The sequence below is a fragment of the Homalodisca vitripennis genome, chromosome 4, assembly GCF_021130785.1.
Source record: "Homalodisca vitripennis isolate AUS2020 chromosome 4, UT_GWSS_2.1, whole genome shotgun sequence".
NCBI lineage: Eukaryota > Metazoa > Arthropoda > Insecta > Hemiptera > Cicadellidae > Homalodisca > Homalodisca vitripennis.
The window spans coordinates 78,781,762-78,801,827 of record NC_060210.1 but is presented as its reverse complement, the minus strand read 5'-3'; the positions used below and the strand labels follow the sequence as shown (position 1 = coordinate 78,801,827).

At 39.7% G+C, this 20,066-nt stretch overlaps 1 protein-coding gene across 1 annotated transcript in view; it reads left to right on the top strand.

Annotated features, from left to right (window-relative positions):
- LOC124359591 (zinc finger protein 395) overlaps positions 1–20,066 on the top strand; it is a 56,514-nt gene that overhangs the window by 18,393 nt on the left and 18,055 nt on the right. The window contains exons 3-4 of the mRNA XM_046812472.1: positions 10,141–10,262; positions 15,246–15,406. Coding sequence (XP_046668428.1) covers positions 10,141–10,262; positions 15,246–15,406 — 283 coding nt within the window. The remainder of the gene's footprint in view (positions 1–10,140; positions 10,263–15,245; positions 15,407–20,066) is intronic.

Genomic DNA, 20,066 nt, shown 5'->3' with positions numbered 1-20,066 from the left:
CGGATCGCGGAAATCGAAATGTCGCTCAGAAACAAAAAGGCGATCGTCTATTGACTCTAGGATACGACTGGTTTTGACGTACGACTAAAGTCAAGGTTATCGACTTCCTTGTTTATCGTGCCGCAAGGTTACCGCGGTGTGGCGGCTAGGCCAGCACACATACGCTACAGTCACTTCCTTGTTTGTTGAAACATTGCGAAATTCATAACATGTCAGTAGACTAATATTAGGGCAAGGGGTGCGTTGACAGTGCAAGCAGGTTGGGTACAATTAAGTTAATGGTCAAGTAAATGGTATAATTATGTACGCCTTATCAGTAAACATGTATGACACATGCGCAATTTTGCAGTTGTACTTCAGGACTCCACCAACAGATATATCTACTTCTTTGTTCTTGTAATCACGATAACAGTTATTTAAATATTACGAACCACTCTAACTCCACTTTTGTATTTATATTCATTTCTTAATGTTCACTGAGACGTGGGCGTTTCTCCTAGTTTGGGGCTTCGCCCCACTGGCGGAGCCATTTGGGAAGTGATTGTTCCGGATATGGGGATAACTCAGTAGCCACGAGAACAGAAGAATGATTTTCATTCCACTTCCATTTCCAAAGTTGTTTATGACGACTGTGCAATTTAGCGAGTACGGTGTTAAATGTGTCTTTTACACGATAATGGAATAACGTAAGTGTGACATTTTCTGGTCTATTTTTGTATATAGGCACCGACATGAGTTGGGACGGTGAAGATAAATGGCTCTTTCAGATTTAGCCAAAGAAAAGTACATGTTTTGCATGTAGTTTAGACAGGTAGTGAAAATTCAAGGGTGTGACGATTACGATGGGATGCTCATCCTTACCTATGATGTAATTGGTCTCGAAACGGTAAGCCATGGTCCAGCCATTGTGATTAATTGTTTACAAACTCGATTTTTTAGCATTCGTGAAAGTACCGGGAAAGTGAAAATCAGTCGATATTACTGATGTTATGTAGCTCTGCTGACTCCTAGTAATAGAAACATGATATATGGGTCGTATAACTGTGTGAAATACTCATTTACGCTGTTACAGTCATTAAAACTTTTAATTCACAAGGCTTTGCTCGGTCGTAATACTACTATTACAACAGTCCAAAGCTACTTTCTTCCGTCGCGTCACCTCCACTCCAGTGCTGGAAGGTCCGTGCGAGAAAGCCGACCCAGGAACCTTGTCCCACAACCCGGTGCCCTTGCCTGATGTCAGTTTTGCAAACCCTGTCCTCGACTCGCCCTTGACATCACTGTCTCGGTTACGGAAGAGTGCTCGGCCAACATGACAGGCACTCACATTTTTTCGCAGTTCTACTTATTATTACACAAACGTAATTAATAAAAAGGATGTCGCGTACCTCGTTGAATTACGTAGAATTGTTCCAAAATGGAAATGCTGTCTACTATCGTTTAGAAAGTTATAGGAAATTTTAATTATCCGTAAATGATTAAAAGTATTACTGACTGAATATGAAAGGAATTTATGGACATTATACCCTCCTTTATATCAGCAAACACGTGTTAAGTTTGAGTAATTCATATTGTAACTGATTATGTTTATACAACAATTTTATCACAATTGTTTCTTAAAATAGGACGTTTTTAAGAAATTGTGTTAAATTATAAACAACTTTTTCTCGCGAATATGTTGTATAAGTAGAGCATATTTTTTTAATTTAAAAGCTTGCCGTATTGAAACGACCTTGAGATTTAATATTTATAATAACTATTTTAAACCAAAAACACTTTAACGCTCTTATTATTATATCGAATTATACGGAGATGATTAATACACATCCAAACGACCTTGAGATTTAATATTTGTAAGAACCATTTTAAACCTAAATCATTATGAAGATCTTACTATTATATCGTATATTTATGGAGATGATTAATAAACATCCAAACGACCTTGAGATTTTACCTGTAAGAACCATTTTTAACCTAAATCATTATGAAGATCTTACTATTATATCGTATATTTATGGAGATGATTAATAAACATCCAAACGACCTTGAGATTTTACCTGTAAGAACCATTTTTAACCTAAATCATTATGAAGATCTTACTATTATATCGTATATTTATGGAGATGATTAATAAACATCCAAACGACCTTGAGATTTTACCTGTAAGAACCATTTTTAACCTAAATCATTATGAAGATCTTACTATTATATCGTATATTTATGGAGATGATTAATAAACATCCAAACGACCTTGAGATTTTACCTGTAAGAACCATTTTTAACCTAAATCATTATGAAGATCTTACTATTATATCGTATATTTATGGAGATGATTAATAAACATCCAAACGACCTTGAGATTTTACCTGTAAGAACCATTTTTAACCTAAATCATTATGAAGATCTTACTATTATATCGTATATTTATGGAGATGATTAATAAACATCCAAACGACCTTGAGGTTTTAACTGTGAGATCAATTTTCAACCTGAAGCACTTTGACGCCTTCATTATTATATCGTATAGTTGTGGGAGATGGTTAATACACATCCAAACGTGTTTTAGTTTTTTTGTAAAAAATATACTTTTAAATCGCATTACAATGGAGTACAAATATGCTCGAGAATCGCCTAAACTAGTAATGAAAATGTTAAAACAAATAAAAAGCTACTGATTGACTATTGTTAATACCATTACAATGAAAAATCAACTATTAAAAGTTGAGTATCTTGGTTTTTCAAGGTTTACGAAAATTGACATTCGACAAAAAATGTTTGTTGCCTCAGGGTCTTTGTCTATTTGAAGTGCAATGAAGACATTGACAGTGTTTGTTGTCACTCACTCCGATCTGAGTCAGGTTTGTTGAGCCGCGCTGACACAACTCGCCAGTCTTTGTGCTGACTGGTCGTGAATCATGACCTACATCGGCCGATAGTGTGTCAAGCGACGCCGCCCAACTAGTTTATCTTATTTATATTGGCCCCGGAGCGCGCAAACCTCGGTCGGACACTCTGCTAATTGTTTACAATCTCGGTTTCTATTGAGGTTATCGCATCGTTGTTTGGGCTTATTGAGCCTTTTTTGTTTCATAAAGTAGATTATCCGTAAACACTGCCCTTCCCTCGTCGTTAGTTCTGCTCCGGCCGCCACATGTGCCGTAGATCTCACCGTCCCTTCCCCCTCCCCTTCCTCGACTTTATATAATCAGTCGTGGAAAGTGAGAGGCCACTCTCCGGCGAAAGGCACCTGAGCTGCCAAATTGTGGTGAAAGTGGGACTTTCCCCGGGGCTAATTACCCGTGGTAGCTGGACGTCCTCAGGGATCACTCCGTCCTCTTCCTCTTCCGTTTTTTCTTTCAGGAAAACTCAAAAGCTAAATCGAAAATGAAACGTTGAAGATTTACACCATGTTATCGCTTACTTAGTGGTTTTAAAAGTTGTTATTATGATTTTTATTTATTTAAACGATTGTAGTAAGGGCAGTCCATAAAAACTTTATAAAATATAAAAATTACAGAAAAGATCAAACAGATGGAGTCTCTCACTGGAACTGTTCACAGTGCAGCGCGAACCGACGGCCAGACCTGCCATTGGCGGGACAGTGCATCACTAGCGAATTCTGTTGACAGCCATAGTTAATAACTTCAGTGAGACGTCTAGGGACTAGATTTTTATTGTTTTTTTCTATACAAATAATTAGTTTTTTTTATCGAGTTAACGTATAAATACTGCTAACAGTTAAGTTACTAACCAAAAGTAGAACTACTTGGTGACTATTTGTTGTCCTACCATCGGCTTGGATAATTCAATAAAGGTACAATGGTGTGCGAGTCTAAAGATCATTTTTCTGAACAAATATAATCGTAAGATTCAAGAATTTAAATTTACTTCGCTATTCAAAGAAGTGACCAATGTTTAAGCAATTATGGAATACCTGGAAGTTACAAAAGAACGAACCGTACTTGCCGCTCGGTACTTACACAACTATGACGTAAGTTGACTATTAACCTACGTCAAGATTCGTTTCGCAGATTTCTCATTTAATTGCAGGTATCTCAGGGTTATATTTTATATACATAGATTTGGAAAACACCTGCATTATTGTCAACATTCCTTTACACAACTCGCCTGCTACTTCAATGGACTTACAGCGCTTTATTGTCCCAGTTGTAGTCCTGGAGGTTAAACATCAAGGTGACCATGTCGGTGATGGAGTATAAACTAATGAAAGAGATAACTATTACGAAACGGGCGAAAGTATGCAAAATAGGATAGTAGACCATACACCTTCTGTGCGTTGGTCTCAGGTATATGAAATGCAAAACTTTTCCTCAAACAGAAAAAAATATTCCGTCTAAAAGTCTTGTATAGATGCAATAGTTTTAAATATAGTATTTTTGTGCTGAGGGCAATAAAACAGGAACTTGTGATCTAAGCTTGTGATAGTCAACAGTTTTGTTATATGTCAACTACTTGTTTTAAAATTACATTACTATACATTAAAATTATAAGGAGTAATTTATTATAATGTTAAAATCTCTTATCAAATACAATGGTCTCGGGTGGGATGAAATACATATCGTCAATAAATCATAACGATCCATACCCATTTTTTTCTGTGCCCTCATAGACATGCCCTCATCCGGTTTTATTTTTTTACTGACCCGTATCGTTCGGTGGGCATCGTGACAACAATATCGATAGTTGCCTGGTTCGTTCCTCAGCACCCTGTACAGTGTTCATACAATCAGTTCACTGTCTCTTGCTGCTGAACCTGAACCTAGCTATTAACATAGTATTACTGGACGAGGTAATAAAACGAAAGTAGTCTTCGAGTGCGTTGTGTTTATCGTAGTTTCACTTCAAAACTTAATGTCTTCTAATAATAATGAATAATAGATATGATTACGATGTAGATACGTTAAGAAAATACAAAACATCCGTCTGTAAGTGTAATACATACCTAACGTAGGCCAAACGTTTACTTGAATTTCGTTAAGAGTCGCTTATTACCACTATTACTGGTGTCCGGGAAATGTGAGGTTATGTGCACCTGATGGAGCGCGACAACCTGCCGGCCGGCCGGCTGTCATATATCAGCTGATTGCAGCATCGTGCCCTGGTTCTGTTTTGTATAGCAAATATCACCGTCACTACAGCCGGACCGGGCAGGGGCGGAGCGGTCCGACTGTGACGTCAGTGGCCTTGCACAAGAATGCGGGGTTGCCAGCTGTTCCATTGTTGCCGGCTCAGGCTATCTTCTATCCCCGTCCACAAATAATGAAAACCTACTAAATTACCACCTCATGTTTTATGTAGGCTGTATTCTCTGGGTAGATTTGGAGATTATACACTCATCCGATTATTTCAAATTATCTTAACTACTGAAATTGCATTATACTTCAGAGGGAAAATATTCTATCCTATTAGTTAATTACGTTCGGTTATGTTAAAACACAGTATATCTGCCTGACAAAGCAACGTATTGCGTAGTTATTATGTTTTTATGCCGTCTCAATAAAAACACCCTTCTGTTATACAGGGAGTAATTGGACCAAACATCACGAGATAACGAGATAATGCAATAGATCAAGGTATACTAGAACAGAGTATACATCGATGACATCCAGTACCACAAAATAACATACAGAAATCCGTCTAAAGTCTGTGCAACAGAAATATATCACTTCACCCTTTAAATGGTAGTCATTTTGTAACTTTTATGAGGAGTTTGAAGAAAATTGGCATACGTCAAAAGCATGAAATTAGCTTCATAAAAGGCGAATGTTTGATACCTACCTCATATATTAGAACCTGAAGAAACACAAGTTGAAAACACACTGTCACTGATCGAGAAATGTCAGACACCGTAAGTAAACACAAAGACGAGGCATGCAATTTATTGCAGGTACTGACCACGTTTATAATGGCAGAATACAATACCATTTTATTTTGTCATAAATGCAAATTAAACGTGTGAAGAGTTGTAAAGTTGTCCTGTGTAATGTGGGTTAAAATATATCACGTAAATACTGTATACATCTTTTATAAGAATGAGCAAAAACAAATTCGCTTTAAAAATAAATCTGAACCTCTAAGTTTAACAACCAATGAAAGCCAAGTACAACAATGACTCAAACTTCCAGTGTTGTCAGATCGATTCTCGAAATATGTAATTAAAAAAACAATCGCTTTTTCTGAAAGCTCACGGATCGGCCACCTGTCGCTGGTTTATTTCTATACCCATGACCCGGTTGTGGAAAATGACGCGTCAGCCGAAAATACCGGGTTGGTACCACTGGCACGTGGCAGGAGTGGGACATCTCGTCGGCCCAGCGCGGCCTCTGCCTTGCCGGCCGGCACGCTAAATGTCATCATGGTAATGAAGATTGTACAGGATCGCATGTTTGTCCATTACTTTTTGAACAGTATTATTAGTTACACTCTTGGTCAAACGTTTTGATATAATTAGTAAGATTAAGGACAGTTGCAGTTTTGTAACATGTTTTAGATAGAAATGCATTTAAGAACGCGTTTTCTTATATGTGGCATTTCATAGTTCCTAGCATTTTTTTTTCTGTACGTTGCTTTTAAACACCATTGCTCTTTAATTTAAAAATTATGTATTCCTGAGGTATCTAAATTACCGTAGTCGTATAGGATTCTCTAGATTGAATAAGATTACAGTATAAAGGCCATAACAAACGTATAAGAAGAAGCCGAATTGCCTTGAGCAAACGGGTCATTAGGTCTGCATGGTGAATAGAGGAGTACCTTGCAGTAAGTTGTCACCGTGATCATACTCTCTTAGCGGCTGCTAGACAAATACTCAAGGACGGCTGCGAATGTAGATCTTAACCTTCAATAATATTGGCGATTGTTTCACAATCTGCAGGTTAGATGTATGAATTATTTTGCGTTTCTCTGATGTTGCTGCGTTAAAATAGAGTTTTTATAATACAGCTCTACTCGGTTTAATAACAAGGCCCAAAAAAATTTCTTATAATCAGATACCTTGCACCTGACTATAAAGTAAACGTGTCCAGTACGAGAGCAAAGCCAACAGTCAGCTCAAACAATTGCTCCTAAATTAAGAGAACAAGAGCGTTCCTTCATCGGAAGTGATCGATTCCTTTCACCCTCGGCCTGCCGCTGTCGACGGTTCGGATTGGCTCTGTAACGCTAAGTAGACTGTTGTGTAGATCTCGGAAGTGAAAGGCCTAGATCACACTCTGTTGCGAAACCCGTCCTCCCTCCACCTCCACCTACATCATGCTGGAATGGGGACACCCGGCGCAGCGTTTCGACAGAGGAAAGCGTGAAAACAATCCCCCACTTACCGTACGTGTGTTACCGGCTGCCAGAAAGAAACGCTACCGGTGAAAAGTGGACTTTAATCGATCCAATTGTTACTTTAATCTGGATCTACGCACGCTTTCGATTTATAATTACTTTTGTTATTGTAATTGTCCAGTGTAATATCCGGAATAGTCTACAGCCTAGAAAGGTCGTTGGTAGGTTCGAGATGGCAAGTGCGGAAAACACATCGCTATCAGTTCTGTATCAACAAGAGACGGAAGGTCGCCAACACAAGTGTGTGAATGCGAAGGCCGTGTCGCAATGGCTAGTACCTTTACAGGAGTTGCAAGGCGAGCTATCCAACTGGCATTGCTCCGCCACGAGCGCCCTCGATCCAAGGTTAACACCAACATGGCCGACGCCGACTCGGTAACAGCTGATCTGCCCCTGCCCAAGGTTACAATGGCTGCCTCCACAACAGCTGATCCAGTCAGCTGATCTCGGTTTTCCGTAAACTGTTAAAATGCTTTTGGTATTCCACATTCTTTCCAAAGCTAGTTCAATAGTCTTCGGAAGTATTTTATCGATCAACTACAATCAATAGAAGATTTAACTGTTCAGGAGCAGTCCTGGATAGTGCTTCTTCAAATGGATTGATCGACTGACAGCTGAATTTTGTCTCCACTTATTGGCAGAGTTATGAAGACAGGTTCTAACAATATTGCATAGAACAGGTGACGAATGTTAGCGGTATGCTCATTACCGTTTGTCGAGCTATAGGAGCTGGAGTGGCTAGCCGTGTCCGGAGTGGCCAGAAGTGGGCCGTACGCACTCACGCATTGCGGACACAGGATGTCCGTCTCCAACACCAACGGCTCCTGCTGGCCTGGCCTACACTCAGGGCCGCACTTGGCCCTAGACTTCAACACCGCGTTACCTTGGTCACATGGAGAAGAACAAATATGTATAATTGAGTCAATTCGTAAATTATACTACAGTACATATGTGCAAATTCTTCGCCCCAGTATAAACAGTTCTACTGTTTCTAAATATATCAAAAGCTAATTTGTTTTAATACGTCACTACGGCAACATGTTAGAACCTACTATTTGTTCAATCAAAATTACTTATCCTCATAAAACGTGAATGTAATTGTAATTCTAGTTTTTCAAATCAACAATATTGTAATTGAGAGACGTAGCAGAGAGGGAAACAAGGGCTCTTCTTGAAATTCAAGCAATAAACAGAAATAATAGACGTATGATTTTTTTTATAACAGCACTGGCAACATATGCCTTATGTAATGTACCAATTAAAATTCACAACTGGAAAAGGCAATTTAAAGAAATGTTCTTTATATCAATACATTATTTTTACACATAACGCAATTGATTCAATGCGAATGTCGAGTTTAGTTCCAGTTCACCCTTCTCTTACGTGCAGCATCTGAAAGCTGATGCTGTTGCAGACTTGACTCCTGAAATCTGAAGTCATGTTCGTCTGAAGGGATCCAACAATTGTGCACCTGATGAGACAATTAGTGATTCTTCACCTGGATTGCACTATTTTTTGTCATCTAGTGTCTCTGATGTCAAAACGATGTAATGTCATACGGGAATATGTCATTCAAGTGGAGGCTTGCATTTTAGTGTCCAATTATTGAATCGAATTAAGTTTGCTTACATATGAACAAAATACAGTACTAAAATTGTCAGAAACCATAGTGTGTAACATCAGTGTTACAGTGACAAAGTGATGTTAGCAACTCGTTGACAGAGCAGGTGTCAGCAGCGTACATCAGCTGTTGTCAAGGCCAGCAAACAGTCGTCAGTTCGAACGTCAAACAGATGTCCCGTGACGTTTCTATGTACTAAATGGCGTTAAAGGCCAAGTTTTTACTGTCTGATAAGAAACGCGAGTGTATGAAATTAATTAATGTAGTTAATAGCCTGTAGTAAACTAACATCGAATAGTTGATGGAATAATATTGATTTCTCCGCTCCTAAAAGACAAGAGCGAAATTCGAGGCACACGTTATCTAATAGTAATGTATGGTTTCCATTCCATCGGATATTTAATAATTAAGCATCGAGGGCGTTACAATGTTATCCTAAACCGGTTCCATTCTTGCCGATATGCTTGTGACTGTTGAAATTATTAAAAACAAGAACAATTCTTGCCTCCAAACAATTCAAGCATACTGTATATATATATATATATATATATATATATATATATATATATATATATATATATATATATAAATCCAGAGCGCACAGCCTAGGCAGAAACTATAGCACCGCTTCTTACCTTCCGGAGCTTTAATGAACAAAAGAGACTAGCTATGGAATACACAAGTATGTGCTTTAAATTTAGTAGTGCATAGTTTTTGGCATTACTTTTATGTCTATTATGACACAGTTATGTGTTGCTTGATGTTGTAGCAGATGGATTTGGTATTGTGATACATAAACTGACCAAATCTTCTCGGCTATAGGCATTAACTGATGATGAAATATTGAATTGTTTTATACACCTACATGTTAATCGAGTTAGAAGGTTACCCGAGTTCTAAAGGTTCTCTTCTGCAACAGGTGTAATGTATGTAACAAATGCTTGAAGATTTTTCGCAGTTATCAGAGATGAAGATCAAGAAAGACACGAAGGTGTAAGTGCAAGGCCTAAATGCTAATTTATACTGTACTGCAAGTTACATAGTATGTACCGTGTTGAGTTTACTGCAGACGAACAATCAATATGTGGGGTCCAAGAAGTCTGTTTTTTGTCTACAGTTGATGTTGCCATAGTCAGTGTTGATGTAGAACGTGTCCCATGTTGCAGGTCCCGGAAGCGGCGGCCCAGCTGTAGCCAAGAGGACGGAAAAGAGGACCTGATGAATGAGTGCACGGCGGCCCTAGTACTCATGCGGCTGTCCTGCAGTCCACACTCTCCCAGCTTTAACGGTAGGCCTGCCACTTGTTATGTGTAGTGAAGGAAACAGTAAAGTGTGTATTATACTGCTCGACGAATACTAATTTCCAGTTTATCTTCAGTTTAGTGCGCCTAACACTAAGAAAAGGGCAGGATAGAATAACAAATAGTGGTTTGTGGGCGTGGTACTGAACGCTCCAACAGACGCATCTACATATCGGTACTGCTGTTCTGCTCTCCTGGTAGATAAAGGAGCGTACGCGGATTACCACTTGCGTTTACAGAGTACCGGGCACTCGAAGGCTTTGTACCTTGTCGTAGGTCACTGCGGCAGCACGTCGTGGCCCTGGTCCAGTGATCGTACTCGGTGCAGAGGTCGCCACAAGGCTTGCCCGAGGTCGGTTCCTCTGACGGTAGGACGCGTTATTTCTGAGCGATGACGACCGTACACTTACGTCATTGATTACCTCACTCAGTTGTGCAAGGCGTTCGGCTCTGTTGTTAGGGATCCGCGACACACTTGCTATTTCCTTACAATGGTCTATTTCTTTTAATCTAACTGAATACGTTAACTTGTAAAACACACATGTTCACTTACCTTAGTTTTTCTACCATTCAAAATACCCACATTTGGGAAGAATATACTCTCTAAAGAACTTTCTTTATTCGCAGCAAAATGGCAAATACACATTTTAGTTAAAAAAAAGCAATAATTTTGGCATCAAATGATTGAAATGGCAACTATGTTATTCGAGGTGAAAAGCGAGGTAGATGCACAAATTCTTGATTGATAATGTCACAAACTCCCTCTCAATCCGCGGTTCGAAAGACACACATCCTATTAACATTTTGGTTGAGAGCAACATCCACGCCCTCTACAACTCACCTAATACGCTTCTACTATATGAGCATGTGACGCTTCCAGTCGAAACGTATGTAAATTAAAGTATACTGGTTAGCTTTAGTTTCAAAGACCTTTCTCAATTATTATGGCATTCGGTGAAGTGTCATACTGCCAAATTACACTGTTGTATACGGTTTAATTAAAAAAAGATATTTAGATTTTCAACGTTTTACCAAATTTTGTGTAGCCCACTTTCTCCCCAGTTTTAATAGATAATGTTGTGTTCTTATTACAAAACAAATATGCATAGGAAACACATTGTAGACAACATGTTTCATTCTTTAGTAATTAAAAAATCTAAATCTTAGGATCCAAAATATCACGATATTAAAAATACGATTATTTACTTGTGTGGTTGTAATTAGTGTGTTCAGATTAATATAATGAATGTAGTTCCAAACAAAAACTATTCAAAAATTAATTCCATTTGCTTTTAAACAGAGTAAGTATACAATGATTAGTATTTCATAGAAAATACCGCTCATAGAGTTCGTGGCTTTGTTTAGATTTCGTGCATATTTATGATATTAATATCATAAATCCATGTAGAGACATGTTCTCTGTAGTGTGTTATCTATGAATATAATTTATTGAAGTGTATTTATTTAAATAATAACACTTGGATTGCTTCATTGCAATAGCGTACACCTGAAACCAAATTGCATAATATTCGTTTCGAAATTATTATTGCTTTTAGAAACTTCTTTCAATTATTAAAAGTAACCAACGCTTTTACACTAATAATGATTTTTTTAATAAGTTAAATAAGTCTGGGCTGTGGACTACGAGAATACAGAAGAGGTAAGCTATCAAGACGTGGAAGGAAGGAACAGAAGAGTGTAATGGTGCAGGTTGTAAGGTCATTGACTAGGTGCTGGACGTCTAGAAGACAGAAGAGGTCGGCTGTCAAGATGTGGAAGGATGGAACAGAAGAGTGTAATGGTGCAGGTTGTAAGGTCATTTGACTGGGGACTGGGTGCTGGACCAAGAGACGACAGAACAGGTCGGCTGTCAAGATGTGGAAGGATGGAACAGAAGAGTGTAATGGTGCAGGTTGTAAGGTCATTGACTGGGTGCTGGACCTCGATAAGACAGAAGAGGTCGGCTGTCAAGATGTGGAAGGATGGAACAGAAGAGTGTAAAGGTGCAGGTTGTTAAGTCATCGACTGGGTGCTGGACCAAGAGAAGACAGAACAGGTCGGCTGTCAAGATGTGGAAGGATGGAACAGAAGAGTGTAATGGTGCAGGTTGTAAGGTCATTGACTGGGTGCTGGACCTCGATAAGACAGAAGAGGTCGGCTGTCAAGATGTGGAAGGATGGAACAGAAGAGTGTAAAGGTGCAGGTTGTTAAGTCATCGACTGGGTGCTGGACCAAGAGAAGACAGAACAGGTCGGCTGTCAAGATGTGGAAGGATGGAACAGAAGAGTGTAATGGTGCAGGTTGTAAGGTCATTGACTGAGTGCTGGACCACGAGAAGACAGAAGAGGTCGGCTGTCAAGATGTGGAAGGATGGAACAGAAGAGTGTAAAGGTGCAGGTTGTTAAGTCATCGACTGGGTGCTGGACCAAGAGACGACAGAACAGGTCGGCTGTCAAGATGTGGAAGGATGGAACAGAAGAGTGTAATGGTGCAGGTTGTAAGGTCATTGACTGGGTGCTGGACCTCGATAAGACAGAAGAGGTCGGCTGTCAAGATGTGGAAGGATGGAACAGAAGAGTGTAAAGGTGCAGGTTGTTAAGTCATCGACTGGGTGCTGGACCAAGAGACGACAGAACAGGTCGGCTGTCAAGATGTGGAAGGATGGAACAGAAGAGTGTAATGGTGCAGGTTGTAAGGTCATTGACTGGGTGCTGGACCTCGATAAGACAGAAGAGGTCGGCTGTCAAGATGTGGAAGGATGGAACAGAAGAGTGTAAAGGTGCAGGTTGTTAAGTCATCGACTGGGTGCTGGACCAAGAGAAGACAGAACAGGTCGGCTGTCAAGATGTGGAAGGATGGAACAGAAGAGTGTAATGGTGCAGGTTGTAAGGTCATTGACTGAGTGCTGGACCACGAGAAGACAGAAGAGGTCGGCTGTCAAGATGTGGAAGGATGGAACAGAAGAGTGTAAAGGTGCAGGTTGTTAAGTCATCGACTGGGTGCTGGACCAAGAGACGACAGAACAGGTCGGCTGTCAAGATGTGGAAGGATGGAACAGAAGAGTGTAATGGTGCAGGTTGTAAGGTCATTGACTGGGTGCTGGACCTCGATAAGACAGAAGAGGTCGGCTGTCAAGATGTGGAAGGATGGAACAGAAGAGTGTAAAGGTGCAGGTTGTTAAGTCATCGACTGGGTGCTGGACCAAGAGACGACAGAACAGGTCGGCTGTCAAGATGTGGAAGGATGGAACAGAAGAGTGTAATGGTGCAGGTTGTAAGGTCATTGACTGGGTGCTGGACCTCGATAAGACAGAAGAGGTCGGCTGTCAAGATGTGGAAGGATGGAACAGAAGAGTGTAAAGGTGCAGGTTGTTAAGTCATCGACTGGGTGCTGGACCAAGAGACGACAGAACAGGTCGGCTGTCAAGATGTGGAAGGATGGAACAGAAGAGTGTAAAGGTGCAGGTTGTTAAGTCATCGACTGGGTGCTGGACCAAGAGAAGACAGAACAGGTCGGCTGTCAAGATGTGGAAGGATGGAACAGAAGAGTGTAATGGTGCAGGTTGTAAGGTCATTGACTGAGTGCTGGACCACGAGAAGACAGAAGAGGTCGGCTGTCAAGATGTGGAAGGATGGAACAGAAGAGTGTAATGGTGCAGGTGCGAGCAAGGTTATCGACACTGTAATGGCCGCGATTACTGGTAGTAGCAAATAACAGAGTGCAACCAACATATCTAGATTGCGTGGATCGAAACTTTCCACTCTTCATGACGGCATGTAATTACGTCCCTTTCCTCTCCCTACTTTCTTAAATGTTCTTTCTTCATGGCGGCACCTTAGATTCTTCCACTGTGTAATAGGTATACTTTAATTTTTGTAAACTTTCCTTTCAATACTTGTATCAGTCGCAAATATTAGTCTTAATGGTGTGTACTACTGTGTATTACTTCAATGCAATTTTAAACCTGCACATAGTAAGAATACATAGTCTTCCTCTATCGCAAAGATTGTTTTATCTTTTTTTAGTAATTATCTATTCGACTAGTGGTTTGTGCCGATGTTTGGCTTTGCGTCACGTTCTAGTGGATATTATGGGAACAACAACCTCTAGGAACAGTTTTACAGCCTTCTTAGTAATAAAATCAGCAGTTTTTATCCAAGCTGGCTCATGACGTCACGACCCAGCTGCATTGCCGTGTTCTCTCTCTCTCTCTCTCTCTCTCATTATATTTAAGTTGAATAATACCAACATAACAAAGACTTATTTTAAGATAAATCTGTGAATACGATGAGAGCATCTGCGTGTTTAGTTTCCAGTGGCTGATCTCTCCCTTCTCCAAAGTTGTTACCATCGGAGATAAATAATACAACACTGACGGAAGGCATAATACACTTACAGCATTAGTGATGAATTAAATTGAATTTTTCGCGCATGTTCATAGAAAAACATGTATTGTTATTTACGAGTCATAGAATCAATAGAGTTAGATTTATATTGTTTACTTCCGTCATTATTTGGACTGGTCCTGTGTTTCGCTTATTCCTGAAACATCCGTTTCGAGAACTTTTTTAGTTTATTCGTGTTTTTGTGTAATTTATTACTTATATTTACTCCTCAGTTTACTGTCTAGTACTCATGGTTACCGTGAGAGAAACTGCTGCATTTTATTCAGATGTAACCCAAAGGATTACAGGATAACAGGACAAAGAAAAACATTACTCCGCGAAATCATTCTGTAATTTCAGTAACAGTACAATTATAATTAATTATATGCATTGTTTTCTGTTGGCTTTTGTTAGAAGTATTGTTGTTCTTACAATGGTAAAAAGCTTTTTCGGGGGTCATTCCATAGGCACAAACTCAAAGGAAGGCCTTCATCCTCTTTTCAAAATTCCTGGCTACATCACTGATCTTTATTGTACTCTACATAGCGGTATTAGTTAACTCATTCTTCTTCTGTTATATCGTAGGTGTTGCCTGGCCGGAACCCGTCTCGCCTAGTCCTTCTCTGACAGACTCCTGGAGGAGCAACACCCCGTCCCCTCCGCTGAGCGAGGGAGGCTACACCCCTTCTTGCATCGACGAAGGTTTTATCGATGAAGAGTTTGAAGATCTTCCGAAAAAGAAGAAGGTAAGTCGGTACAGATTTCTTATACTGCATCAAACCTGCTCCGCGATAGATGAGTTGAAAAGCACCGGCAATCGGGCAGAGGGACGGATTAACCGGCGAGAACCCGAAGCCGGCCGCCAGTCGCTAGTCACGTAAACCGGTTCGTTGTAAACATCATTACCGCAGAAACCGTTCCACCACGCAGTACATTGGCCATCCTCGGACAAGGCAGCTCGGCCGTTAGCGACAGAATACAGCAAATCTCCTACCTACTTGAATAAGCACATCTTGGCCATAACTAAAACGTTTTATAAATTCAAACAGTAACCTTACATTAAACAATAATCAGGTTACATTCGTTAGAATGGTATAAATAAACCGTGTAGATCCAAATATATCGTTTAAAAATTAAATTTTAGAGATCCCTTTAGTTACACGCACATGACTATTTTACATAATATAACTTATAATTCATTTAAGGATAACTGTTTTATCTTATAGATTTGTATGTAATTAATTAATTACTGTTGCACAATTACTTTTAGAAGAACTTTTCGAGTATCGCAAGTTACCATGCACTGATGATAAATGTGACAACGGACACCCAAGGCTTGTGGTTAACATTTGCATCGATGAGGAAACGGTCAATAAACATGTCTAATTTTTGTAAGATCCATATTATTATAATAACTTATCAACAAATCCTGAATACGGTGCTCGTGTGATCTGCCGAGCACTTGTTAGGTCACGAAGTCATCATGAGATAATTGTTATCTTCATTGTAGACTGCCAGACAATTCTTCCCCTTTGCAAAACACCCTTGGACTGAGACCGACTGAAATGGTGATCCGCGAACGACCGCCAATGAGGTTTTATTTTTACGGCCGCGGCCGGTGAGCAAACTCGATACCGGGCGACCGGCCGGCTCGACAGTGGTGCCAACTGTACAGTACAGAACAAGAGTAAACAGCTGAAGAGAACACGGCACGCAGTTGCTAAACTTAGCAGCCAATTGAGAGCTGTTAACTGTGCCCAAGGTTGGCTTGGCATCGCGTACTACGCAGCACGCACTTGTGTAGGCCTCTGCCACGGAGGAGCGGAGAGGAGGTGGCCCTGACACACCCGATTGTCGTGCGGCTCAAAATAATAGGAAGTATCCACTGACCTTTAGTAGGACCAACTTTTGTGTTTCGACATTCAGGAGAATTATTGAGATTCAAAAATAAGTGATTTGCTAAATGGATACAGGATGTAAACGATCATTAGTTCCTAATGAGTCATTAAGTTTACGATAAGAAACAGGATAGGTATTAATAGTTGGTGCTTTACTCTTTGAACCTTCTCTAACATGTTTGTCCCATCGCACAATTGCGTTTACTGATGCAGATGTTATTATTCTGAAATGTAACGTAAAGTTTCAATGCAAGCATTACACTTTCTGTCTTTCTCACTGTCGCTCTCTCTCTCTGACCGTCCTTTGTATTTCAAACAAAAGAACGTAGGAGCGCGTAATTTTTGTGACAGGGGTCGAAAGAGGGTAGGAAGTCTTGAGAGGGTAGATCCATCGACTGGTCTTAGTCGCTGCGAGGTTCACTTGATTGAAAAAGTAAAGCATACTAGATCCTAAAAGATTTTTCGAGTACCTTACACTTTCCTTCCACCTTGAATGCGGACTTCATACGTCTTTGTTAGACTCGGACATTCTTATTCTACACTTTGCCTTTGTGTAGAATAATACCTTGCGTCGGAATTGTCCGTATCTGTTGCTTATGACTTGTTCAAATTCACCCTGTGTATATACAGCATGTCTCAAAATCTCCAGTTTATTAATACAATAGCAAAAATATTTTGTTGTCAACTGTATGTAACAATTTGTATTATATACAAAAGCATATTCAAGCTGGTACCTTAAAATTCATAACCAAGTTCATAAGAAAATCATCATATTTAATTTGATTCGTATTAAGTCCGGATTAATGTGGTAGTAGGAGTATTCGTGTACTATTTGGCTGAGTGTAAACCTTATATTTGAGTAGGCTGGGGCAATTACTCTTTTATCTGCCAGGAGGTTGCAAAAGTCCCTTTTCTGTATGATTGTCTGTATGTACACAAGGCATTTCAAGAATGAAATGAACTACACACGATATTTGACATGCACCTTCAGCGAAACTTGTTCCTTTTGACGTGCCGTGACGTGGCGTACTCTTTCCTTGATAAAGTGATGTGCAATTTTCTTTCCGGACATTCTTTACAAATGTTCTTTTTTTGAACTACCTGGAAACATGTTATGTCATTCGAGGATTCAAAATTATCATAATGAAATTTCTCACGGTACTTCTAGGATTTCTTGGGGCGCAGTCACGAAAGGACGATGTGCTCAAGGTAACCAAAGACTCCCCTCCCACCCCTAACACCTGTCCGAACCCAACCCTGCCAGACTATGCTGCCATTACCTGCAGCCCCCCAACTGTCCCAGCGCCATCTTGGCGTGGTCTCAGGGATGTCTGGTTAATGACCCCGGCACCCACCCCTACGAGGCCCGATGTTTCCTTTCACTCGAAATCACTCACAAGAAACTGGTTTTAGACAAAAGATCCATCCAGTATAAATGCTTTGACTATATTTTACTTGTCGTTTCTGCAGGGCCTTGGAATAGAATTTATACTTTTAAAACATTGTATCAAGTTCAAAATGTACGCCTTGCAATTACTATTGTTATATCATGTTCGCGGGCGTTCACAAGTGTGACGGCAGGCGTCAAGGTTGTACCTCTGACAACGCCAAGTTATCTAATCTAGAGCAAGTGACGCCGATTGCAGCCCTTGGATTGTTAAGTCACTGTTAAGATATGATAACGCAAATTTTGTTGTTTTATAAACAAACTGATCCCACGTGTTAAATGTTCTGAGACGCGAAAGCCATTCGTTACAAGGTACTGATCGGTTTCAGAGTTGCCTACTTATTTCGATAATTTTCCAACGCTTGTGTTTGCTCATAATATTCTGTTTGTGGCTTCCTGACACAAGGCACAAAATAGCGATTCCAAGAAGAATTTTCAGGTTTATGTATATAACGGGAACTAAACATTTGCTGACCCAAAATGGTTTAAAAAGAGCAAATGAAAACAAGTATGTATTATCTATAAAATAAACTCCACTAATTTAACTCATCGTGTCGATTATCTTATGAAGGTGATAAATTCCTTAGAAAAGTATTGTTACCAACTCGTATAGGCTACTCTCTGTTGTTTCTAGTCCTTTGAATCTAGTCCATTAAAACCCAAAGTGCATTTGAACTGATCGCAACAGCCTTGTGTTCGCCGTGTGTATGTGTCGACCCACACATCACACTATCTGGTCTGACCTCATTGCCGGTATCACTGATTAAACAGTGTAGGCACAAGACAAGGAAAATAAACAATTCCCACTGAAATAATAAAAAATCAAATAAACTCTGTGATACACACTTTATTTCTCTTCTTCTTGTATTGGTTATACAACATGTGATTTAACCTATGGAAAACCTCAAGATTGTCTAAGACAAGAAATAGGATATCTACTTGTACAATTATTTGGGTTTGAAAATGTCTTCTTTCACACAAAAACATGTATTTTAAGGTACACAGCATCAAACCATATGTTTTGAAATTAAAGATCCGAGTTAATTAACCAGAAATTATAAAAATCGTCATATAATAATTATGTTTAAGGTTCGGTTATGGCCATAAGAAAACTGTAATTCCTCTTCGGTGGTGATTTTGGTTGTTGGGTGCCTTAAACTCAAGGGGAAAAATAATAAAATGTTGATATTTTGAATGTATCGCTTACAACTCGATTAAATTGAGTTAGCTGAAGTGTTGAAAGAACCTCCTGGACGTAGCGTTGCTTGGCAGAGAGATGTAACTGATTCTTTGTGGTCTAATTTAGGATGTCTGTAGCCCATAAGGAGACACTTTGGATCGCTGTTAATGAAGAAAAGGCTTTGTTGACTTCTAGAAGATCGCAACAGGTTTTAACTAGGACTTGGCTTTACTAGAAAGGAGACTAATCTGACATAAGAGCACTGCACATTGGGTAATATGGAATAAATCTGAATGTATAAAAATTTAAATCTATTTTTAAATACCATGAGCGCAGCACACTTGTCAATATTCTAAATTAATCTAATACTTATTGGGAGGTGATCACGCCATTATTCCCAATAGCCTAAGATATCCGAATTGATGTTTTGATAAATGAGGAAGAATAAATAAACTCTAAAGTCCGGCGAATCAGTAGCGCAATCTGAACACTCGTTGAGAACAAGCACTGTGGTGGAATGAGATGAGATGAGGGAGAGGGACAAGAGCATCGGGTTGGATTATATACCGGCACAACCACAGCCGCCAGCTGGTCTATGTTGTGTAGGCATCAGCTGGGCCGGCCAGGGCTGCCACGCGCCCAACTGTCAAGGACGCTACAAAGCTGCTGCCAACTTAAATAAACTAAACTCGCACCCTCTATTGTTCCTCCGCCAATCTGATTTTGGACGTAAGTTGCAATTGCCCAGGAGATAATATAGTGATATAACATTTATAGACTTCGCTTCTTAAATATTGGGATTTAAGAGCCGGTCGCATTGGCGGCTATCTTTATTGTAATAAACTCATCAGAAAAATGTTAATCTGATTACTTAGGTATAC